Source organism: Spermophilus citellus (assembly GCF_964194105.1).
Source record: "Spermophilus citellus genome assembly, chromosome: 10".
Classification (NCBI taxonomy): domain Eukaryota; kingdom Metazoa; phylum Chordata; class Mammalia; order Rodentia; family Sciuridae; genus Spermophilus; species Spermophilus citellus.
This window is the reverse complement of record NC_138197.1, coordinates 69,741,567-69,762,826: the sequence shown is the minus strand read 5'-3', so window position 1 is coordinate 69,762,826 and position 21,260 is coordinate 69,741,567. Positions and strand designations below refer to the sequence as shown.

The 21,260-nt window shown below is 37.0% G+C and overlaps 1 protein-coding gene across 1 annotated transcript in view; it reads left to right on the top strand.

Annotated features, from left to right (window-relative positions):
• The first annotated feature begins 3,101 nt into the window (after nucleotides 1–3,101).
• Nucleotides 3,102–21,260, top strand: part of RACGAP1 (Rac GTPase activating protein 1) — a 30,721-nt gene continuing 12,562 nt past the window's right edge. The window contains exons 1-5 of the mRNA XM_081311461.1: nucleotides 3,102–3,295; nucleotides 10,779–10,867; nucleotides 17,873–18,075; nucleotides 19,100–19,236; nucleotides 20,187–20,256. Coding sequence (XP_081167587.1) covers nucleotides 10,783–10,867; nucleotides 17,873–18,075; nucleotides 19,100–19,236; nucleotides 20,187–20,256 — 495 coding nt within the window. The 5' untranslated portion in view covers nucleotides 3,102–3,295; nucleotides 10,779–10,782. The remainder of the gene's footprint in view (nucleotides 3,296–10,778; nucleotides 10,868–17,872; nucleotides 18,076–19,099; nucleotides 19,237–20,186; nucleotides 20,257–21,260) is intronic.

The window sequence follows — 21,260 nt, the reverse complement described above, 5'->3', positions numbered from 1 at the left end:
AACATATACTTTTTTAATGTTTTATTTGTATTTTTAATATTTATTTTTTAGTTATAGGTGGACACAATGTCTTTATTTTATATTTATGTGGTGCTGAGGATCGAACCCAGTGCCTCACGCATGTTAGGTGAGTGCTCTACCACTGAGCCACAACCCCAGACCCTAAACACATACTTTTAAATTGAATCTGGGGTCTTGTGCATGGTAGGCAAGTGCTCTACCATGGAGCCACACCCCTAGCCCTATCTTAGTGTATGTTCTGAATCAGTTAAGTCAATCTACACCTCACCTGTCATTGAACCTATTACAGGACAAAATCCAATCTCTTCCTGGTCTCCTCTCAATTTACTTTGTCAGTTTTTCCTTCCCCCTTTTGGGCCAATATTGCTCCAGAGGTATTACACCTACTGAAACCACAGAGTCACCTGAAAGTTTAAGTAAACGTTCCCTCATAGCCCTAAACCTTTGTAAACTGTGTGCTTGTCTATTTATTAAACATACACTTGCCTCATTCCTCAGAGGTCACATGATCTTTCCACTGCCAGGAATTTGCCAATCCCTTCTCTCTGGGAAATTTCTATTCACACTTCAAGTCCCAGCTCAGATATCAGTATCTAGGCTTTTTCTAACACTCCCACTCCCTAGATAGGATTAATTGCTTCCTCATTTGTGCTTCTAAGTTACTTTACACATATCTCTGTCCTAGTAGAAGTTGGACAATTTAGTCCTTGAGTATCTAAGGAACACAGACTAATGCAATCAACAAATGCTCCTGACTCTGAAAAGTTGTTGGGAGGATTACATGGGGCAATATATTTACAGTTGCATTTTCTTTTTCATCCCTTTCCTAATAATACTAATAATCTGTATTACAATTTACAAAGGACAAAGTTTGATAGCATTCCATCTGGAAATAAACCTGTGAGATAGTAATGGTATTTATTATTTCTATTTTATATTTGGAGGAAGTGATATACCTAAGAGTTAAAAAAAGGCCAGGCATGGTGATGTTCAATGCCTGTAATCCTAGCCACCTGGAGGTCTGAATAAGGAGGATTGCAAATTCAAGGCCAGCCTCAGCAATTGTAGTGAGATCCCTGAATACTTAGTGAAACCCTGTCTCAAAATAAAATACAGGGGCTGGGTTGTACCTCAGTGGTACGGTGCTTGCCTAGCATGTGTGAGGCACTGGGTTCAACCCTCAGCACCACATAAAAATAAATAAATAAAATAAAGGTATTGTGTTTATCCACAATCAAAGATATTTAAAAAAATAAAAAATATAAAAGGCTGGAGATATAGTTCAGTGGATAGAACGCTCCAGAGTTCAATCCCCAGTACTGGGGGAAAAAAGTAATAATGTGGAGGTTGGGGGTGTGTAGCTCAGTGGTAGAGCTTGTGGGAAGCCCTGAGTTTAATCCCAGCACTAAATCAATCAATCAATCAATCAATCAATCAAGCAAGCCAGCAAGCAAGCTGGTTAAGTCACATGCCTAAATAACAGTGCTCCATTGCTATTGTCAAAAATGGAGTCAAGTTTTCTGGTTTTAAAATCTGTGATGTTTGTGGTACTGGGGATTGAACTCAGCGCACTCTAGCATTGAGCTACCTCCTCAGCACTTTTTAATTTTTATTTTGAGACAGGGATTCCCTAGGTTGTGGGGGTGGCTTCCAACTTGTGATCCTCCTGTCTCAGCTACCCCAGTAACTGGGATTATGGGCAAAGGCCATTATGCCCAGCACTGTGATGCCAGTGTTTTTTATGAACAGATTAAAAAATGTATATATTTGTATCGTACAACATGATGTTTTGCTACATGTATACACTTTAGGATGCATGAATCAAGCTAATTAACATATACAATTACTTCACATATTTATGTTTTTTTTCCCCCCGTGGTATGAACTTAAGGTCTACTCTTTTAGCAGTTTTCAAGTATACAATTCATTGTTATTGACTATAGTCATCATGTTATAACCTCCTGAATTTAATTCTCTGAAATTTACATCCTTTTTTTTTTTATGTATTGGGGATTGAACCCAGGAGTGCTTAACCACCAACTATAACTTCAGCCTCCTCCCACCGCCGTTTTTTTTTTTTTTTTTGTTTTTTTTTGAGAGAGTCTCACTAAGTTGCTGAGGATGACTCTGGAACTTTCCATCCACTTGTCTCAACCTCTGGAGTGACCGGGATATGTTGCCATCGCATCCAGGGAAATTTTATATCCTTGACTAACATTGCTCCAAATGTGATCTTTCTATTAAATCACACTGCTTCTTGTATACTCTAACCAGTATTTTTTTCAAAGTGCAGGGAGTCACTCACTGAATAATAAATTCATGAGGTAGGGACACCAATAAGGAATGAGGGACTAAAAAAAAGTTCAGATTAATTCACATGTAGTAAGGATGAACAGAGTCCGCTGATTCTTCGTTGTAATGTAAAATCTATTTCTCACTGCGGATCCAGATTTTTTAAAAGTATGAAAGCCCCTGCACCAGCACAATGCCAGGTTCTAAATGACACTTAGTAAATTGAATTATAACATTTTCATTTTGTATCCATTTTTGTTTCCTTAAACTCCATTCGTCACCACTGGAAAGCAGAGATCACATTATTTTTCTGATTCCTAACAGAGAGCAAGTTATGAAGTTGGAGTATTTATGTGTTTGTCAAATGAAAGCCTGAATGAGAATAAAGGGATAATATAGCTCAGGAAATATGGATGAAAATGATTACTGTTTTATCTCTTTCTAGAGTTATGCATTGTCTACAGCGACACCCGAAAATGTTCAGTAAACAGTTTCCAAAAACCCGTTTTCCCTGCCTGGGGGAGACGACAAGAAAAAGGGGAAGCATACATAAATATGCACTCAAGGAACACCGCTTGCCCTTAGTCAACATGGCCTCTCAATGGTTTCAGAAAAGGCCTCCGGGTGGAGGGGCTGGGGTGGGGGCGGGGATTGTTTACCTTAGTCAAAATGGCCACCTTGATTTCGTTCTATCAGAATGAGCATGCGTAGTCCCGGTCCCGCCCTTCACCCGCCTTGATCTTTACGCGTGCGTCCTAGCGCAGAGGGACGGCGTGGGAGGAATAAATTTCTCTGTGATTGGTTGGTTCAGGATTTCAAACCCGAACTGGCGGCGCGGTGTCCCTTCGCCGTTGGGTGAGGCGCAGAGGGAAGTGGAAGGCTGCCCAGGTGGGGCCGGGCGGACCTAGAGGGGTGCGTTTTGGGGACTGAAACTAGGTGCGTCTGGCTTTGGATTGTGGTAGGAGGGAGAGCGTCCGACCCGGTAAGCCTTGGTAACCTGAGGGGCCCGGGGGGAAGGTTGGCATCTGTAATCCTTCCACTGGCGCTTCCCTGTGGCGGGGGCTGGCAAGGTAGTGGGCTTTCTTGGCGCCGGGTTATGTGGGAAATCGGGGACTTCTTTTTGAGGTGTGGCTTCTTTTGTAGGGTCAGGGTTGACCCTAAAAAAGTGGCTCCGGAGTAAAGGTGTGGGAGTGGGTGGAGGTAACATACCCTATTCTTTACGAAGGAATAGGGTATTTCTAAGGGAAAAGTCTTGATACCTTGAAGCCTGAGCTGGAGTCTGAAGTGGAGCCCTGCTCCCTTGTGGGTCACGTCTTTCTGGGTAGGCTGGCCGAGGCTGTGACATCTTGACCTTACAGTCTTAATTTTTAGCTTCGCTAACAGCGAGGCCTTATTTTAACACTTAGACGTTCTTTTTTTTTTTTTTTTTAACAGTATCTCATTCGTAGTTGGAGAGTGTGGGTAGAAAAGTGGGGTGAGTGGAAAGATAAGCCTTGAAAAATGTCATTATCTTTCTCTTTCATAAGTCGGGTAAATAAGCCTTTTGAGTTATTGAAGGTGTTTAGAGAAGGCCCCTTTCCTGTAGCTTAATCGTTCAACAGGTGTTTAAGCGCAAGGTGTAGCTAGAAGACAATCCTGTTCGGGTTTAAAGCAGTGTGCAGTTTATTTGAGGCGATAGAACTTAAAAAGAAAACTGGTGAATCTGGAAGGGTTATATGCTATTTGGGAGTATAGCCCATTAGTACAGCCCATTTAGAAAATATTTTTGCAGTATTTATCAAGAGCTATAAAAGGTTTTTACACTCAAATATAGTAATTGGAAATCACCTAACGAACGGTCACCTAAAGAAAAATACCATCCATAGGGATGTTCAATTAATTCATTCAACAAATATTTATTAATAATTTGCCAAGTGTTGGATACTGTTCTAGGCACCAGTGGCTCAGCAATGGACAAAACAGACAAAAATCTTTGCCTTTTTGAAGTTTTAACTATTGGGGAGACTACAGGCAATAAAATAAGTAGATAAGTATATTAGATGGAGATAAGTGCCTTGGAGCAAAATAAAGCAAGAAAATGTTGGGGGGGGGAAGTCTGAAATTTTAAATAGGGTGGTTAAGAAAGACTTCATTGGGGAAAAAAGATATATATTAGTAAAGACTTAATGGAGGTGAGAGTGTGACCGAAAGCAATTCCAGGCAGAGAGGTAACTGAAAATCTGGATATTGTTTCAATATCTAAAAAAGTGAATGGTTAAATACTTGTCCCATAAACTCTTTTGAACTTAATGGAAACATTATAGTAAAAAGAAAAGTATAAAATTATATGTAATCTGTGATTGCAATTCTTTGACATGTGAGTGTATAATGAGCAAAGGATACATATGGATATACATATAGTTGTTTAGGATGATGAGTTTTTTTTTTAATTATTTTAAAAATAATATTTTCAGACATAGAACAGTTATACCATTAGGCAGTGTTTTGTTTTTCATGGTACTGGGGGTTGAATCCAGGGCCTTGTACATGGTAGGCAAACACTCTGTCTCTGAGCTATACCTTCAGGCAGTATTTTTATATATGCCAAATGAGTTTATAAATAATAAAGGAAATAATTTTGTCATTTTGGGCTGAAACGGTTAGGGAAGGCTTCAGTGAATTTGTGAGACTTAAGTCTAAACCTTGAAGAATGGAAGGAGAAGGAAAAGAAGAAAGTAGTCTAAAGTGTGGTATGTTGAACTGGTAATTTTATGAAAAATCATAATTCAGTTCTACCCTTTCCTTATTTTAGTCTTCATTCATGTTGGATTGAGGACGTTCTGTTTACTCTTTCTGCAGTCGATTTGTTCATAAGAACATTTGGTCTCAAGATAATATTCCTTCTGCCTGCCAGTTGGATTGAAGCTTTTGATATAGTGAAGCAGAAGCTGGACATTTGGGGAAAAAGAATTATCCTAAAATGCTTTTGTATGAAAAAATCTTAGTATTGAGATTCTTTGGGAATGGTTTTCCTTGGCACCCCAAATCTATGTTGTTGATTTCTTAGGAATTTTCCAGATCAGCAATGTTTGTGATGTTTTTCATTGAAACATTTTGATGGAAAACTCAAGTGATTTTTCCATTGGTTTGTCTTAAAATATCTAACACCCTTGTTGGAGCTAAAAAACCTGATATAGGTCTTTTACTAATGTTTGTAGCAGAAGGAAGACAATTATAGAGACTTTTCCCAGGATACCCTGCAGTAAGATCTGTGATAGTCTGTTATTCTGAAGGACTGTCTGTCTCTTGCCTGGGTGATTGAAATTAAATTGGGGTCTCAGAGCAATCATGGCAAGCTGAGACTCTTTCATAGTGTTGCCAAATTGCTCCCTTAGGGATGCTCACAGATTGGGAATCTGTAAAATAGTGACTTCTCCACCTCTGGGGATTGCTATCAATAACAGCTGAGATTCTCCAGCACCTTTTTGTTTAAAGTGCTCCACAAACTGATTTCCTTGCTACACACAGGGATCATTTGAGCAGCAGTCTCTGTTGTGGAAAGTGACAGCTGTTTTACAGCTTCAAAGCAATGCAACTAGATATGACTTTGTTTTTGTTTCCTTTCACATTAGTGTATCTCCTAGCTATGGAATTAAATAATAAAGGGGGAGGAAATAAACAAAAGGGTGAAAATGTGACCCAGCAGGAAAATTAAGACCATTCTCATTTGACATTGGATAGGATGAGTAAGTTTTAGCTTTTTGCGTTACAATTTGGCTGAGATATCAAGAGTTAGTGGTGATGCAGAAAGATATTTTTGTCACCTATAAATAATTCCTGAGAGTCACTTCTGTAGAATAGTAATAAAAATATATGGTCCCCAGCATATAAAGAGAAGAGGATTGTGTTTGCTAGTGCCATATTTGGATTACCTTAAGTAAACCTATCTTAGAGGAAGAATTAACTCTTTAGTAGCAACAAGCCTTACTAGAATAGCTTGTTTAGAAGCCTTGGCCCAGTCAGATTTTGCTATCTCCTTGATTCTTTTTGGTCTGGGTTCTAGTTATGATCTGTGTTTTTATATGTGTCATTCTTTGTCTGACATGTTATACTTTGGGGGAGGCATCTGGCAATGTCTGCAACATATATAGTGTGATATTTTTGTAACATCTCTTTGATGTGTTGAGGTAGAAAACATTTTTTTTAAATTTATTTTGTTCTTTTTAGATAAAAATAACAGTAGACTATATTTTGGCATAGTATACATACATGTAGTATAACTTATTCTAAAATTAGGATCCTATTCTTGTGGTTGTACATGATGTGGAGTAACCCGGGTCCTGTATTCAAATACAAGGCTAGGAAAGTTAAGTCTAATTAATTCTACTGTTCTTCATATTCCCCTCCCAGAACATAGATTTTGGAACTTAGACTGAGGTTTCATTGTGAGCTCATCATTTAATAGTGATTTAAGGTCTCTAAGCCTAAGTTGTGTTTGTCTGTAAATGGAAGTTAATTAATCAGATTACTTAAAATATATACATGAAATATCAGTTTTAGTGCCCAAATCACTTCAAATGTACCTTGTACATTTTATAAATACTGATTTTCTTTCTAACTGTATAACACTATTTTAAAAAAGTGTAAAATTCTGACTTTTTGTGATATCCTTATGTGGAGATTGTCTATAAAAAATTAGTAGACTTGGGAATCACTGTTCTAGGATATAATTAATATCCATCAGACTCAAAAAAACCTACTTCATACTTTCATATAAATATATACTTTATATTTTGATAATATATACATTATAATATTTTTATCTACATCAATTTATAACTTTCTGTGAGATAAATAGGACAAATACTGTTGTTTTCACTTGATAGATAAGTCTCAGAATTTAGGTAATTTACCAAAGTTTATCCTTTTGGTAAATTGAGGAGCTTAAGCTTTATTCCAAGAATTCTACCCCCACCTCTCACCAACTATTCTTTTTGTTTTAACCTGTGTTATACAATAATGTTGAAGTAGAATCGGAATTCTTTGACAGAGGTATCATAGGTGTGTGTGTATATTCTCTGACTTCCATTTATCCATTATTTATGTCTTGTGTAAGCATCATATTAAATACTGGATGTGTGTAATACAGTAATGTCAAATATAAGGTTTCATCCTCAAATTTAGAATCTACCTGGAATACAAGACAGAAACAAATGGTAAAATTAAATTGAAGTGCAAGGTATGTGTGTCTAAGTGGCAATTGACCAAAGCAGTAGAGGAAAGACTGGTGGCATGGATGTCATTTGAGGCAGTCAGATCAATTGAAGTGAATGATTAAAACTTCCAAGTGGTGATGGGGTGGGTCCAATATATAAATAAAGGAAGAGACTACAGGGGTTGGTTATGTGCTTATAGGAAAGGGAAGAACCAAAGGTGTTTCTGAAGTTTGGAAGCAAGTGACTGGGAGACTAATAAAAATGGGGAGGTCAAGCTTGGAAATCTGTAGGATAGGACAGCAATGTAATGGTTAAGGTGAAATATTTGATAAGTTCTTTGAGCATTTGGAGGATTGAACTTTATGGGTATTGAGGGAAGAACAAAAATTGATAATCAACTATTTGTAAAACTCTAAATATGGAGACCACGAAGATCTGACAGTTAAGGATTGCCTCTTTGTTGTTTATAATACAACATTACAAATTTAGTTAAATAACCACCTCCTAAGTACTGTTCCTAGGCATCATTTAGTAAAATAATGTAGATTGCCCTTGTTGTATGTATATCAGTTACAGTGGTGAGATTTTCCCCATGTAGATTTTCTATATGTGTTTAGTTTTTTTCAGGATCAGGTTTGTATTTCTTTCCTTCCTTTCTGAATTGAACCCAGTGGTGCTGTACCACTAAGCTACCTCCAGACTTTTTTCTTTTTTTTTTTTTTTTTTTTTTCAGTTTGAGACAATGTCTTGCTAAATTCTTGAGGCTGGACTCCAACTTGCAGCTCTTCTGCCTTGGCCTCTGAAGTCATTGGGATTGCAGGTATGCACCACTATGCCCAACCAGACTTGTTTTTTCAAGAGACTACCTCGCTCCAGGAAATATGCATGAGGAACATAGAGAATAATGGACTAAAGGAACTTGAGAAAATGGAGGCTTTTTTTTTTTCTTTAAAGGGGGCTTGCCTCAGTCTGTTCCTACTGCTATAACAAAAGATCTTAGAGTGGATAATATATAAATAATAGAAATTTATTTCTCACAGTCTGGCAAGTCCAAAAGCAAGGCACTAGTAGGTTCTTTTTCTGATAAAGATTTGCTTTCTGCTTCCAAGATGGTGCCTTCTTGCTGTGTCCTCACGTAGTGGAAGGGCAAACCCGGCCAAACTAGTTCCTTTACACTTTTTTATAAGGGCACTAATCCCATTCACATCCTAATCACCTCTTAATACTATCACATGAATTTTGGGGGGACACAAACATTCAAATCATAGAGAGGACAAAAGGTCAGGTATTATTATCAGTTAAAACATTAAAAACTCAATTTTTAAGCCAGTTTTTAATATTTTAGTTGGCCATGGAAATTTCCTTTTCTGTGTTCTTAGAAAGAAGTTTACTGTTTTAAAGTTTTAGGATATATGAACAAGTGTTGAGATGAAAGGAATCAGTACCCTATATTAAAATTATTGATTAGTGTCTTCCGTTTTTACTGGGAGCCAAAGGAAATCATAATTTGAATTGACTACTGAATGCCTTGCCCTGCCTTTGTCCTATAGTACTTGGTCTTATTTGTTTATTTTTGTTCAATCTATGGGCATCTTCATGACTTTCCAAATGTCTTTCTGAGAGCTTTAATGCTATTTTTTTAGTTTTGTTCTTAGTTTGTTTATTTATTTATTTATTTATTTTTAAAGAGAGAGGAGAGAGAGAGAGAGAATTTTTTTTTTTAATATTTGTTTTTTAGTTTTCGGCGGACACAACATCTTTGTTTGTATGTGGTGCTGAGGATCGAACCCGGGCCGCATGCATGCCAGGCGAGGCGCTACCGCTTGAGCCACATCCCCAGCCCCTTGTTCTTAGTTTAGAGAAAGATCTATGTAATAAATTTGTTGGTCTGGTTGATTAGCAACTTGCTGTGATTATGTTGTTTAGAAAGATAGCATTGCCATTTGAAGATCTTGGTTTCCAGCCCTGATTCAGGTATATATTGCATCCAAGCTTGGAATTCAAAGGTGTTTTTTTTTTTTTTTTTGCTATTACAGCAATTGTCACATGAGTATGAATATTTCTGTAATGTTTAATAGAAAATAGCTTTGTATTTCTATATTCCTCTGTGGCTTGTTTTTTCTTTTTCTTTTTTTCCCCTCTTTTTTGCCCTCATAATCTTATAAAAATTACAAAATCTCTAAAGATTCATAAAAAAATTTTAAAAATTTTATTTAGATACATGAAATAACAACCTGAACTATATTGTTAAATGATGGTTAGAGCAACATAAGAAGAGTCTTTTAGTAGTATTTTTGAGAATATTAGATTTTCAAATCAAATTTGACATTTTATTTCTTGATAATTTTCATAATATCCAGTAAATGTCTTTCTTTCTTGACTGCTAAATGGAGATCTTATTTCCTCAAAATGTTCCCAGTTGAAGTTTATTTGGAACAGAACTGCCTTCAAGGACTGTGTTTTTAATGTAATATCAGCAGGTCTTTGGGGGGAAGTAAGAAGCTGAAATTCACTATATAGAACACAGTATAACAAATGATTTTTCCTTTGCCCTTCTAACTGTGAAGGTGGTGTATTGTCTCCCTGATGCCAGAATGTGGTACAACATAATCCTTTGCCTATACTTAGTATAAATTTATTAGACGTAGTCCCTGCACACAGTCCAGCAGAGAATCCTGCATTACAGAAATAATTCTTGTGCTGCTGAGCTGGCAATTTCCCAACTTAATCACTTGTGTGATGTCATTTATGCCATTGGTAGGAAATGTGCTGACCATGTCCTGCATTTTGAAAGGCAGTTGCAATAGGAAATTAGCTAAAAATGTAATAAAAAAATAAACCTTTAAAGTTACATTCTGGGACTTCAAAGTTCAGAAGAAGTAAAGTGGTAAAAATGTTTTATTAATAAATAGGTTTGACTAAAAAACTACATTTTGTAGTTGGTCATCTTGTAATCAACTTACCTAATTGTTCCTAATTTCCTCCTCAGCACCAGAATGATTACAGCGTTAGGGGGTTAAGGCATGAGAGGGAGTGTTATCTTTAGAGGTCTGAAAAGATTTTCTAGTTTTCAAATAATCTTTAACATTCCAACTTTGTTTTTATAATAAGGATCACACAAAACATCAGTTGTTGGTTTGAGGTTCTTATAATTAGCTGCAAATGTAAGAGTCCAGATGTTAGTTACTGATAAGCTGTACTGGATTGCTATTGAATCTTTTGTCAAGGTGGGAAGGTAGGACCCCTAATGTATATTTGATTTCTTGGCAGAAAGATGGATACCACAATGCTGAATTTGCGGAATCTGTTTGAGCAGCTTGTGCGCCGGGTGGAGATTCTCAGTGAAGGAAATGAACTCCGTAAGTCATTCTGAGCTGATCTGTGCAAAAAAGGGAAAAACCCCCACACACTTCAAATTTGTGTTTTCTACAAAGTTGAAGTATTTTCCAGTCTTTTTTTCCCCCCTTAGGTGTAGTTGGACACAATATCTTTATTTTATTTATTTTTACGTGGTGCTGAGGATCAAACCCAGTGCCTCGGATGTGCTAGGTGAGCACTCTACTGTTGAGCCACAACCCCAGCTCCTATCTTCCAGTCTTAAAGTTGCTTTTTTTTTTTGGATTATCTAAAAAGAAAGTGAAATCCCTTATCCATGGTCAAAGCTTTAAAGGGCACTCACATTCCAAATGGGCACTAAAATTTTTTCTGTAGTTATTCTTTTTTTGGGGGGAGGGTACTTGGGACTGAACCCAAGGGTGCTTTACTATTGAGCTACATCCCCAGCCCTTTTAAAATTTGAGACAGGTCTCACTAAGTTACTGAGGCTGGCCTTGAACGTGTGATCCTCTTGTAGTAGCTGCCCTAGATGCTGAATTACAGGAGTGCATTACCAAACGTTGTTTTATATATGGATTTTATCCAGTCTTTTTTCATTATCAAGGTTCTGTTTCCACTGAATAGTTGGCATTAGTTGCCAATTTCATTTTTGTATGAACTGAGAAAAATTTAGATTTTTCAAGGATGTTGGTTTTTTCCTTTAGAGTAATTATATTTTTTTATTTTGGCCTTTCTCTGTTCCATGAAACATTTTCAGTTGAGGAAAAAAGTCATAATTTCTTTTTGAAGGAGAAACTAGGCACCCACTTTTATGTACTTCGTATGTTTAAGGTGTAATAAAGGATTGAGATAGGGTGAACAGCTGGAAAGAAAAAGGAGATGTTAGCCAGGTATGAGGTACACATCTATAATCCTAGTCATCTGGGAGGCAGGAGGATAACAAGTTCAAGAACAGCCTCAGCAACTTAGTGAGATCTTTCTCAAAATAAAAAGGGCTGGGGATACAGCTCAATGGTAGAGTGCCACTAGGGTTCAATCCCCAGTATTGCTAAAAAGAAAAAAGAAAAAGGAGGTGTTGATAGAGGGAATAGTCTGGGAAGTTAATTAGCATGAAAGGAAAATGGAGCTAATAGCACTGATACATGTGACATAAGGAAATTATTCTCTGCCAGCTTTTCATTGTATTTCCATCCTGTCCTCTTTTAGATTTTCAGTAATTGCCAATTTAGTAAGTATTGCTCTCAAGTCAGCCTTACTAGTATGAAAGTAATGCAAGAACTATGTCTTGAACTTTCCTTTATCTCCATAGTTTTCTTAGTATGGCATCTTGCTTATTCCATGCGATATATATATATTTTTTAATTGATTGATGCTTTTAATAGCTCTTTTCCACTTACAGGCCTCTCAGAACAATATTCTATTTTCTCTCTCTAATAGCTGCTGCATGACCCTGTCATCTGGTATCAGCTCAGTGACTACAATGGCATATTAATCAGTCTTCTCTTTGAGGTCACATCATTTCAGAAGATGGATTACTTTGAAGTCTAGTGGGGCAGATATGAAATAAGGGATCTTAAAACCCAAGTTCATTCAGCAATATTTCATTAGAACCTATCACATCTTCTAGTGTATGTTGAGTTGAGGGAAAAGGACAATTAAATGGCTTCATGGAGGAAAGTAGGGTTTGGGTTGAAACTTAGATATATGGTAGGATCCCAAAAGACAGAAATGAATGAGGACATTTCAGGTCTGAGTGGTGACAAGAGGGTTTGAAGAGAATCAGAGTAAAGAGTCGTAACATAATCAGAATTGTGCTTCAGTAAGATTTACCCTGTCATAGGTATAGACTGCATCAGAGGTGGAGGCTGGGAGACTGATTAGAAAGGAGACAGTTGCCATAGCTCAGGAAAGAAGCAATAAGAGGAATTCCATTCCTTACTGGAGTGGTGCTTTGAAGATGGAAACAAGGGGAAATGTGTAGAAGAGATTGTTATGATAAGACTTGTAGGAAGACACAGCTGATAGCATGTGGGGATAGAGGGAAGAACTTGAGATTTACTGTCTCAGAAACTAGTGCTGGCTTTTAACTGTTATTTCTCTGTCTGTTTCTCCAGCTGTAAAATAGGAATTTAAATGTCTTTATCTTTGTTGTGGGAGTTCTGTGTGAGGATTTGGGGACAAATTGAGATACTAGTTGTGAAAATACTTTTGGAAGTGATCATGCAAAAAAAAAAAAAAAACAAGAAAGATACTTATTTTTACAGATATCTTTATGTTTTTATTGTTTTAAAAATTTTTTTAGTTATAGATGGACATAATACCTTTATTTTATTTATTAATTTTTATGTTATGCTGAGGATTGAATCCAGTGCCTCACATGTGCCAGGTGAGCACTCTACCACTGAGCTGTAGCCCCAACCCCTACAGATATCTCTATTTTATAAACAAATTTCCATTTTCCCATTTATTTCTATTTTATAACAGAAGAACATTTTGCTCCCTGCACCAGATTTATAATTTGCAATGTTGGCTTTTGAGAAACTAAAGTAACTCAATGGTTTTTAGGTTCTAAAATCTTTGTGCAAACCCAGGTATCTCTCCCTTTCTCAGATCCTAGGGATTCCCTCCATGGCCACATATGCCCTGACTCCTTACTCTTGCCTTTCTTCACAATTTCTTTACTTTCTCTCTCTTTTTTTTTTTTTTTGTCCAGTTTTTCTAAAGCTAAGTTCAAGGTTACCCAAAGCTAAGAATGAAAGTTAATATTCCAATAAATAATTTAATAGCCTACATATTTTATTATCTTTGTTTTCCCCACTCTTCATGGTTTTTACCTTCTATTTTTATTTTGTTGTAAGCTTCCTGAACTTTTTTGATATCATTGGTGTATATATGAAGAATAGGTATATCTTAATATTTAGCAGGTACTTACTATGTGCCAGTGACAGAGTAGGTTTTTGCTATACTATGTATAATAAATACATTATGAGGTAAATGTGATATGGTGCTTGTCATCAAGAAAATTATAATATTTTAGTTTCAGAGACAGGAGTTTTTTTTTTTATCTTTTTTTCTTCCAGGTTGGTGTTTTGTTTTTTATTTTAATTTTTCAATCTGTTACATTTACCAAGGCATCCCAAGTCAGAAAGAAAATCCACCAGGCAGTAATAAATTCGAATCTGGGTGGAAGAAAAATGTAAGATAGATCTGGTTGTTTTTTGGTACTGGGGATGGACCCAATGGGTGTTTAACCATTGAGCCATATCCCCATTTTTTTTTTTTTTTTAAGTACATTTAAAAAATTTTTTTCTTGAGAGAGAATTTTTTAATATTTATTTTTTAAATAAAGATGTGGACACAACATCTTTATTTTATTTTTATGTGGTGCTGAGGATCAAACCCAGCGCCCCGCGCATACCAGCCGAGTGTGCTACTGCTTGAGCCACATCCCCAGCCCAAAAGTACATTTTTTTTTTTTAAAGAGAGAGTGATAGAGGGAGAGAGAGAGAGAGAGAGAATCTTTTAATATTTATTTTTTAGTTATCGGCGGACACAACATCGTTGTTTGTATGTGGTGCTGAGGATCGAACCCGGGCCACACGCATGCCAGGCGAGCGCGCTACTGCTTGAGCCACATCCCCAGCCCCAAAAGTACATTTTTTAAAAATTTGTTTTAATTAGTTACACATGACAGTACAATGATATTGACATATCATATATTTGAATCAGATGGGGTGTAATTTCTCATTTTTCTGAGTGTACAGGTTGCAGAATCACATTGGTCATGCAGTCACGTATATACATACAGCAATAATAAAGTCTATTTTATTCTGCTGTCCTTCCTTTCTCCCCTTCCCTCACCATCCTTTTTAAAAATTTTTTGAGACAGGGTCTTGCTAGGTTGTTTACAGGCTTGCTAAGTTGTTGAGGCTGGCTTTGAACCTGCAGTTCTCCTGTCTCAGCCTCCTGAGCTGCTGGGATTTCAGGTGTATGCCACCAGGCCTGACCTAGATCTGGTTGTTAAGAATTAACACTTTATGGGCTGGGGATATGGCTCAAGTGGTAGTGTGCTCGCCTGGCATGCTTGAGGCACTGGGTTCGATCCTCAGCACCACATAAAAATAAAAAATAAAATAAAGATATTGTGTCCACCTAAAACTAAAAAATAAATGTTAAAAAAAAAAAAAAAAGAATTAGCACTTTACAAGTGGATCAGATCACCCATACATGATGGAAAGAGGAAGAAGGAAGGAATAGATAAAGGGCAGATATAACCAAAGTGTGTTATATACACGTAGGAGCTTGTGAATAGCCAGATGCGGTGGCCCAGGCCTGTAATCTCAGCAACTCTGGAACCTAAGGCAGAAGGATCTCAATTTCGAGGCAATTTAGTGAAATCCTGTCACAAAATAAAAAATAACAAGTAGCTCTGTGGAGAGCCAGTGTGAGAGGTACCAGGTTCAACTCCCTGTACTGCCAAAACAAACAAAACTAATAATGAGAGGGCAAGCCAGGATAGTGTGCTGAACACAGGAAACTCAGGTTTTTTTCCTAATAAAATAGTAGGTAACACAAATATCAATAAATGCTTTGGGGGAAGTCTAGAACAACTTAATATGGAGCAAAATGATTAGGAAAGGGTTCACAGAGCAGATGGGACTTGAAAAATGGGTATGTAAAGAAGAGTAGGTACACAGCTTACTCATGAAATGAGAAGACAGAAATAAATATGTGTTTGTTTTGGGAGCAGGGATAGACTGGGTTAGCTAGAGAAAGTATTGTGTAGTATAGGAAGTAAGTTTAATTTGATTGGTAAAGTGAACTTGGATGCCTGGAGTTTAAATGTGATCTGAATAGCAATTCTTTATTCACTAATTCAACAAACATTTAAGAGCCTATTATGTGTTAGGTAGGGTGCAAGGCACTGAAGATAAAGGATCAGAGAAGACACAACATCCCTGCCCTTAAGAATGTCAAAAGGAAACTGGTCCATTGGCACATGACTGTAATCCCAGTGATTTGGGAGGCTGAGGCAGAAAGATTGCAAATTTTCCAGGCTACTGTTAGCAACTTAGTGAATCCCAGCAATTTAGTGAGGCCCTGTCTCAAAAAAAAAAAAAAAAAAAAAAAAAAAAAATTGGACTTGTAGCTCAGTGGTAGAGCACCTATAATATGTTCAATTCCCAGTAGCACTTATAAATATATATATACACTTTTTTTTTTATCTCCTAAAGAACAAACTAGCAAAATGAGATTGCATGGAAATTTTTCCATTATCAAATTGTTTTTCAGTTCAGTAAATATTTGATTGTATATGTAACACCATCTTTAGAAATACTGTGTAATGGACCACAGTGAGGAACTAGAAAAAATTTGACTTTGAGGTTTAAAAGTTCATTTCTTTTTTTGGTGGGGGGCTGTGTGTGCTACTGGTGATCGAACTCAGGGGCACTTGACCACTGAGCCACATTCCCTATTTTGTATTTTATTTAGAGACAGGGTCTCACTTGGTTGCTTAATGTCTCGCTTTTGCTGAGGCTGGCTTTGAACTCGCAATCCAACTTCTGGGATTATAGGTGTGTGCCATCCTACCCGCCTAAAAGTGTATTTCTTGAAATTGAAGTATTGTATACATCACAAAAATGCACTAATGTGAGAGTAATGATTGATGAATTGTCAGAGTCAACATGTCCAAATAAGAAATTCTTGCTTAAAATTTTTTTCTTGTGAATCTATAATGTTGAAATAGTTAAATTTGCAAAGAGATATATTGTGTTTTTTTAAATAATTTTTAAAAACCAATAATATGTTTCTGATTGTTAGCTAAACCAACATGTTATTTAAAACTATTTGCATGGTAAAACTTAGTTTTTGGTCCTTGATATTTGCATTGTGATAACTAGGTCATAAGTCCTATTTTGCTAAAATTTGTTGTTCGCTATAACCTAAGGTTTCCTTATGACTTGGTTTCTTTAGAATGACTTGGTATCAATTTGTAAGTCTGAAATTTAGTCAAGTTATAAAAAGACACTATACTGTTTTTATACTCATGGGTTAAATTTAAATAGGAAAGGTGCCTTTACTGCCTAAGAATGTGTTGGCTTTGCTTTAATGTGACCTAGTTTCAACTGTAAACTATGTTAGTTTGACCAGCAGTATATATATGTTGGAACCTTCCTCCAAGATGTTGGTGGAGAGAGATGCTTAGAGATAGATTGAGGTTAACCGGAAAATTGTAAGGCAAGTACATTGTAGGACAGTCTTTACCAGTAGCAGGTGATAAGAATGAATGCCACAAGTGTTATCTTGCTTTGAGGTGCTGACTTAAGTGATGCTGTCTTTGCAGACATTTAAGAAGAGTTCATATTTTGCTATCAGTGACTTTTTAAGAACTTTTATGATCTTCTCTCCTATTTTTCCAACTGGAATGTTTACATACCCTTCAGGCAGTGTTAAACAGCAAAAACAAATTGGCTCTTTACTTTCAAATCAATATTTGTATAATTATATAGCTGAATGGAATTGCAGGCCTAGACATCTGTAATATTAATCTACATCTACTGGAGCATATTACAGCAGTTTCATTTGAATTTGCTGTTTAACGTCTCTGGCGCAACAATGCGTGACTGTAAAAGAGACTGTTTTTGTTTTATAGCTGTAACTGTCCTGGTGCGTGACAGCTGCCCCACAGGTATCCCCCTTTGATTGCCTTCTGTTCAGGAGGTTTCAGTGTTAGTGTTGCATCTGGAGCCAGGTGACTAATGAGTTAACATATTCTATAGCAGATGCTACTGGCTAAGCCAAAAGTAAGTGGCCCATTGACTCAGGAATTGTTCCCTACAAAGCTCTCATCTATAACTGATAAACATATTCAGGAACTGCTCCTGGTTATTTTCAGCTGGGTTTGCCCATAGTTCAGTTGGTTCCTTAAGTATGTATTTATAGTAAAGCTAACTTAGGATCCATTTATTTGAGCAGTATTTTATTCTACTCATACTTGAATTATGGAAGTTTTCACCTTTCCTCAGAATTCATCCAGTTGGCGAAGGACTTTGAGGATTTCCGGAAGAAATGGCAGAGAACAGACCATGAGCTGGGGAAATACAAGGATCTTTTGATGAAAGCAGAGACTGAGCGTAGTGCTCTGGATGTTAAGCTAAAACATGCACGGAATCAAGTGGATGTAGAGATTAAACGGAGACAGCGAGCTGAGGCTGATTGTGAAAAACTGGTGTGTATTGTTTTCTATGCTAGAACAGTGGTGGTTCAAGGGAAGCATCATCTGAGAATCTTTCCTCTTGCCAAAGATACCAAGTTTCCTCCACATTAAAGAACTGAAAGTGACCAGTCCTTTGACATCTTCCAGTGATTGGAACTGAAATTGTAGCCTATGACTCATAAAATTAAAATTTTTTTATCTTTTAGACTTGAAACTGTTACTCAATAGAAAGATTATAAGTGAGAATTTAGAGTTAAAATGGTGGGGAAGGCAGGAAAATTCTAGTGTTCTTGATCTGTCACAAGTTATTGGCCATCCCACACTGTTTATTATAAGTGGTCCCCAGAATGTCTTCATCCTTAAGTGAATAGTGGGAATATATATATTGTCATATATACAGGCAAGGAAACTTGAACTTTTCCTTTCATCACTGCTCTCTAATTTAGGGTAGAGGGCTAGATGTAGTTAACCAGTTGAGCAATGTAACTGACATAGAACACTATCATTTTGATGTGCCACGGTGCAGCAAAGGAAAGCCCTCTTCTTGAAGGGACTAATCCATCTTGGTTCAGTGTTAGATGCCTCAGTAAGCTCAAATTGTCTGGTTCCAGTGCATTACAGCTTTGTATTTATTTTAATGCATTTTGCTCCACCATTTAGAAAGGCAAGTGACTCCTTTGATCCTTAGGAGAAGTCAATAGTTGTCCTCATAAAATGACACTAAAGTGTTTTTGCTATGTGAAATCTATTTTGGGACTCTCATTTTGCATTACTTTCCTCTTGGATTAGCAGTTTGATCCAAAAGTATTGTAGCAGAAACCCCACTATTCTAGATGGAGTTCATTTTAACAATCAGAAATCAGAGCCACAATCTAGGCTTGATGTGAATTAATATGCTATTGGTGTAGCCACCTTCCTGAAGGCCTATTTGCATAATGCTGTATTTTAATGTCTTCTGGTCTGCTTGTTCCATAAATTTGAGGTGATGCTTTCTTCCCTGGCTAGTTATGATATTTTACCCTGCTTTGGTTTATAGGAACGACAGATTCAGCTGATTCGAGAGATGCTCATGTGTGACACATCTGGAAGCATTCAACTAAGCGAGGAGCAAAAATCAGCTTTGGCTTTTCTCAATAGAGGTCAACCATCCAGTGGCAATGCTGGGAACAAAAGGTGGGAAAACTGCATCTGTTGTTATCTGATCACAAGCAACCCAACTGTCAGAAGTTCCTGTTATCTGAACTCTTAAATATACTGCTTCTGAAATGTGTGCTGAAGAAAGCAGAAAAAGATTGGGGGAAGGGTGGTAGGTAATAAAGGCACAGGGATCTCTCGCTCTCTTTCTTTTCTTTTTTAAAAATCATCTCTCCTTAGGATGTTGTCTCACTAGGGGTAAAATTATGATGTCAGGGCTAAATTGCACATCAATAACTAACCCTACACATTGCTAAGAAACCTAAAGGTGAAAGTGGCATTTCAGCAATACTTTTAGTGTTTACTCTCCAGAGATCTCTTATAGCTTTTCTGGTTTAGAAAGGCTGCTGTGAGCCTAAGACTAGACAGTAATTTTGTTTCACAGTATCACTATTTAAAATAGTCTCAGCCAAATTTCAAATTGAATACCCCAATACAATAAGTAGGGAAAGGTCAGCATTCTTAGAACTGTTTGTTTTGTTGCTTGGTTGTTTTATGGGGAATCTTTATAACTAAGAAGATAAATGGACTTCATTTCTTAAAAGCCAATGCTTGATAATACTGTCTTGTAGAAAGCAGCCATAATTGGGATCAAATGAAACTTCAACTCTTTGCCTTGTGAATTTTTAGTAACCTGTAGTATAGAGTCAGTAGGGAATAGCACCAATAGCCCTGGCTATAACTTTCACCTGCTGCTATAAGCCCTCCTGAAAAAGCAACTATGCTACACCTGTATTTTGCACACATTCCCATAAAAACATAAAAAAGCAACCATTGCAGCCAGGGTTTGAACTCATAGTTGTTTCCTTAGAGAAAATATGCAACGAACTTGCTCCTGTTACCTGACCAGAGGGACTTGTTCTGAATATTGGTGGGTTTTACTTTCCATAGTCTTGTGTGTCTAACAGTTTATTGTTTTGTTCATCTAGGCTGTCAACCATTGATGAATCTGGTTCAATTTTATCAGATATCAGCTTTGATAAGACTGATGAATCACTGGTAATAAACATTTGATCTCAGATAATATTTACTTTTCTTAATCCTGCTCCCTGAGGAGCATCTCTCCTATTCTCTCCTGGACACCCTTTATTACTGCTTTATTAATTGATATGTTATGGATTCAGAGACAGCAACTTATAAGTTGTGAGAGATTATCTTAAAAGTATATATTTATTTAGTTTCTAGAAGTGAAAATGTAGAATTCAAGATTTGGCCTGAGTTCAAGTTTATTTAAAGCATCTCTGAGCTGCATGTACTAATTGATATCTGTACTTATTAAAGCCCCAGGTAACAATAAGAACTTTTCAAGACTGTATCTAGGCAGAGTTTATTTGCTGCTCTTGGAGTTAATACATTTGTGCCTTCTTTCTTTTTAAAAATTTTTTAGTTATAGATGGACACAATACCTTTATTTTATTTATTTATTTTTATAAAATACGATCAAACCCAGTGCTTGCTAGGCAAATACTCTACTACTGAGCCCCAGCCTCAGCCCCTTTCTCTTTTTTGTGATATGGATTGAATCCAGAGGTGCTGTACTACTGAGCTATGTCCCTAGTGTTTTTTATTTTTTTATTTTCAGACAGCGTCTCCCTAAGTTGTCTGTGCTGGCCACTTAGAATCTTTCTCCTTCAGCCTCTTCTAGTCACTGAGATTGTAGGCATGTGCCACTGCACCTGGCTGACCTGTGTCTTATTTCTGAATTAGTTTTCTAGAGGAAAGGTAACTATACTTTGCAATTAAAAGGAAACCAAGGGTAGTGACACACATCTGCAGTCCCAACTACTGGGAGGCTGCAGCAGGAGGATCATAAATTTGAAGCCAACCTCACCAAGTTAGCGAGAACTTGCCTTAAAATAAAATAAAAAGGACTGGGTTGTCACCCAGTGGTAGGAGGCCTCTAGGTTGAATCCCTAGTACTGCCCTCGCTCCCCCCTCCACCAAAAAAAAGAAGAAAGCCAAAGTGCTAGGACTTCACCCAGAAAAATGTGATGAGAATTTCT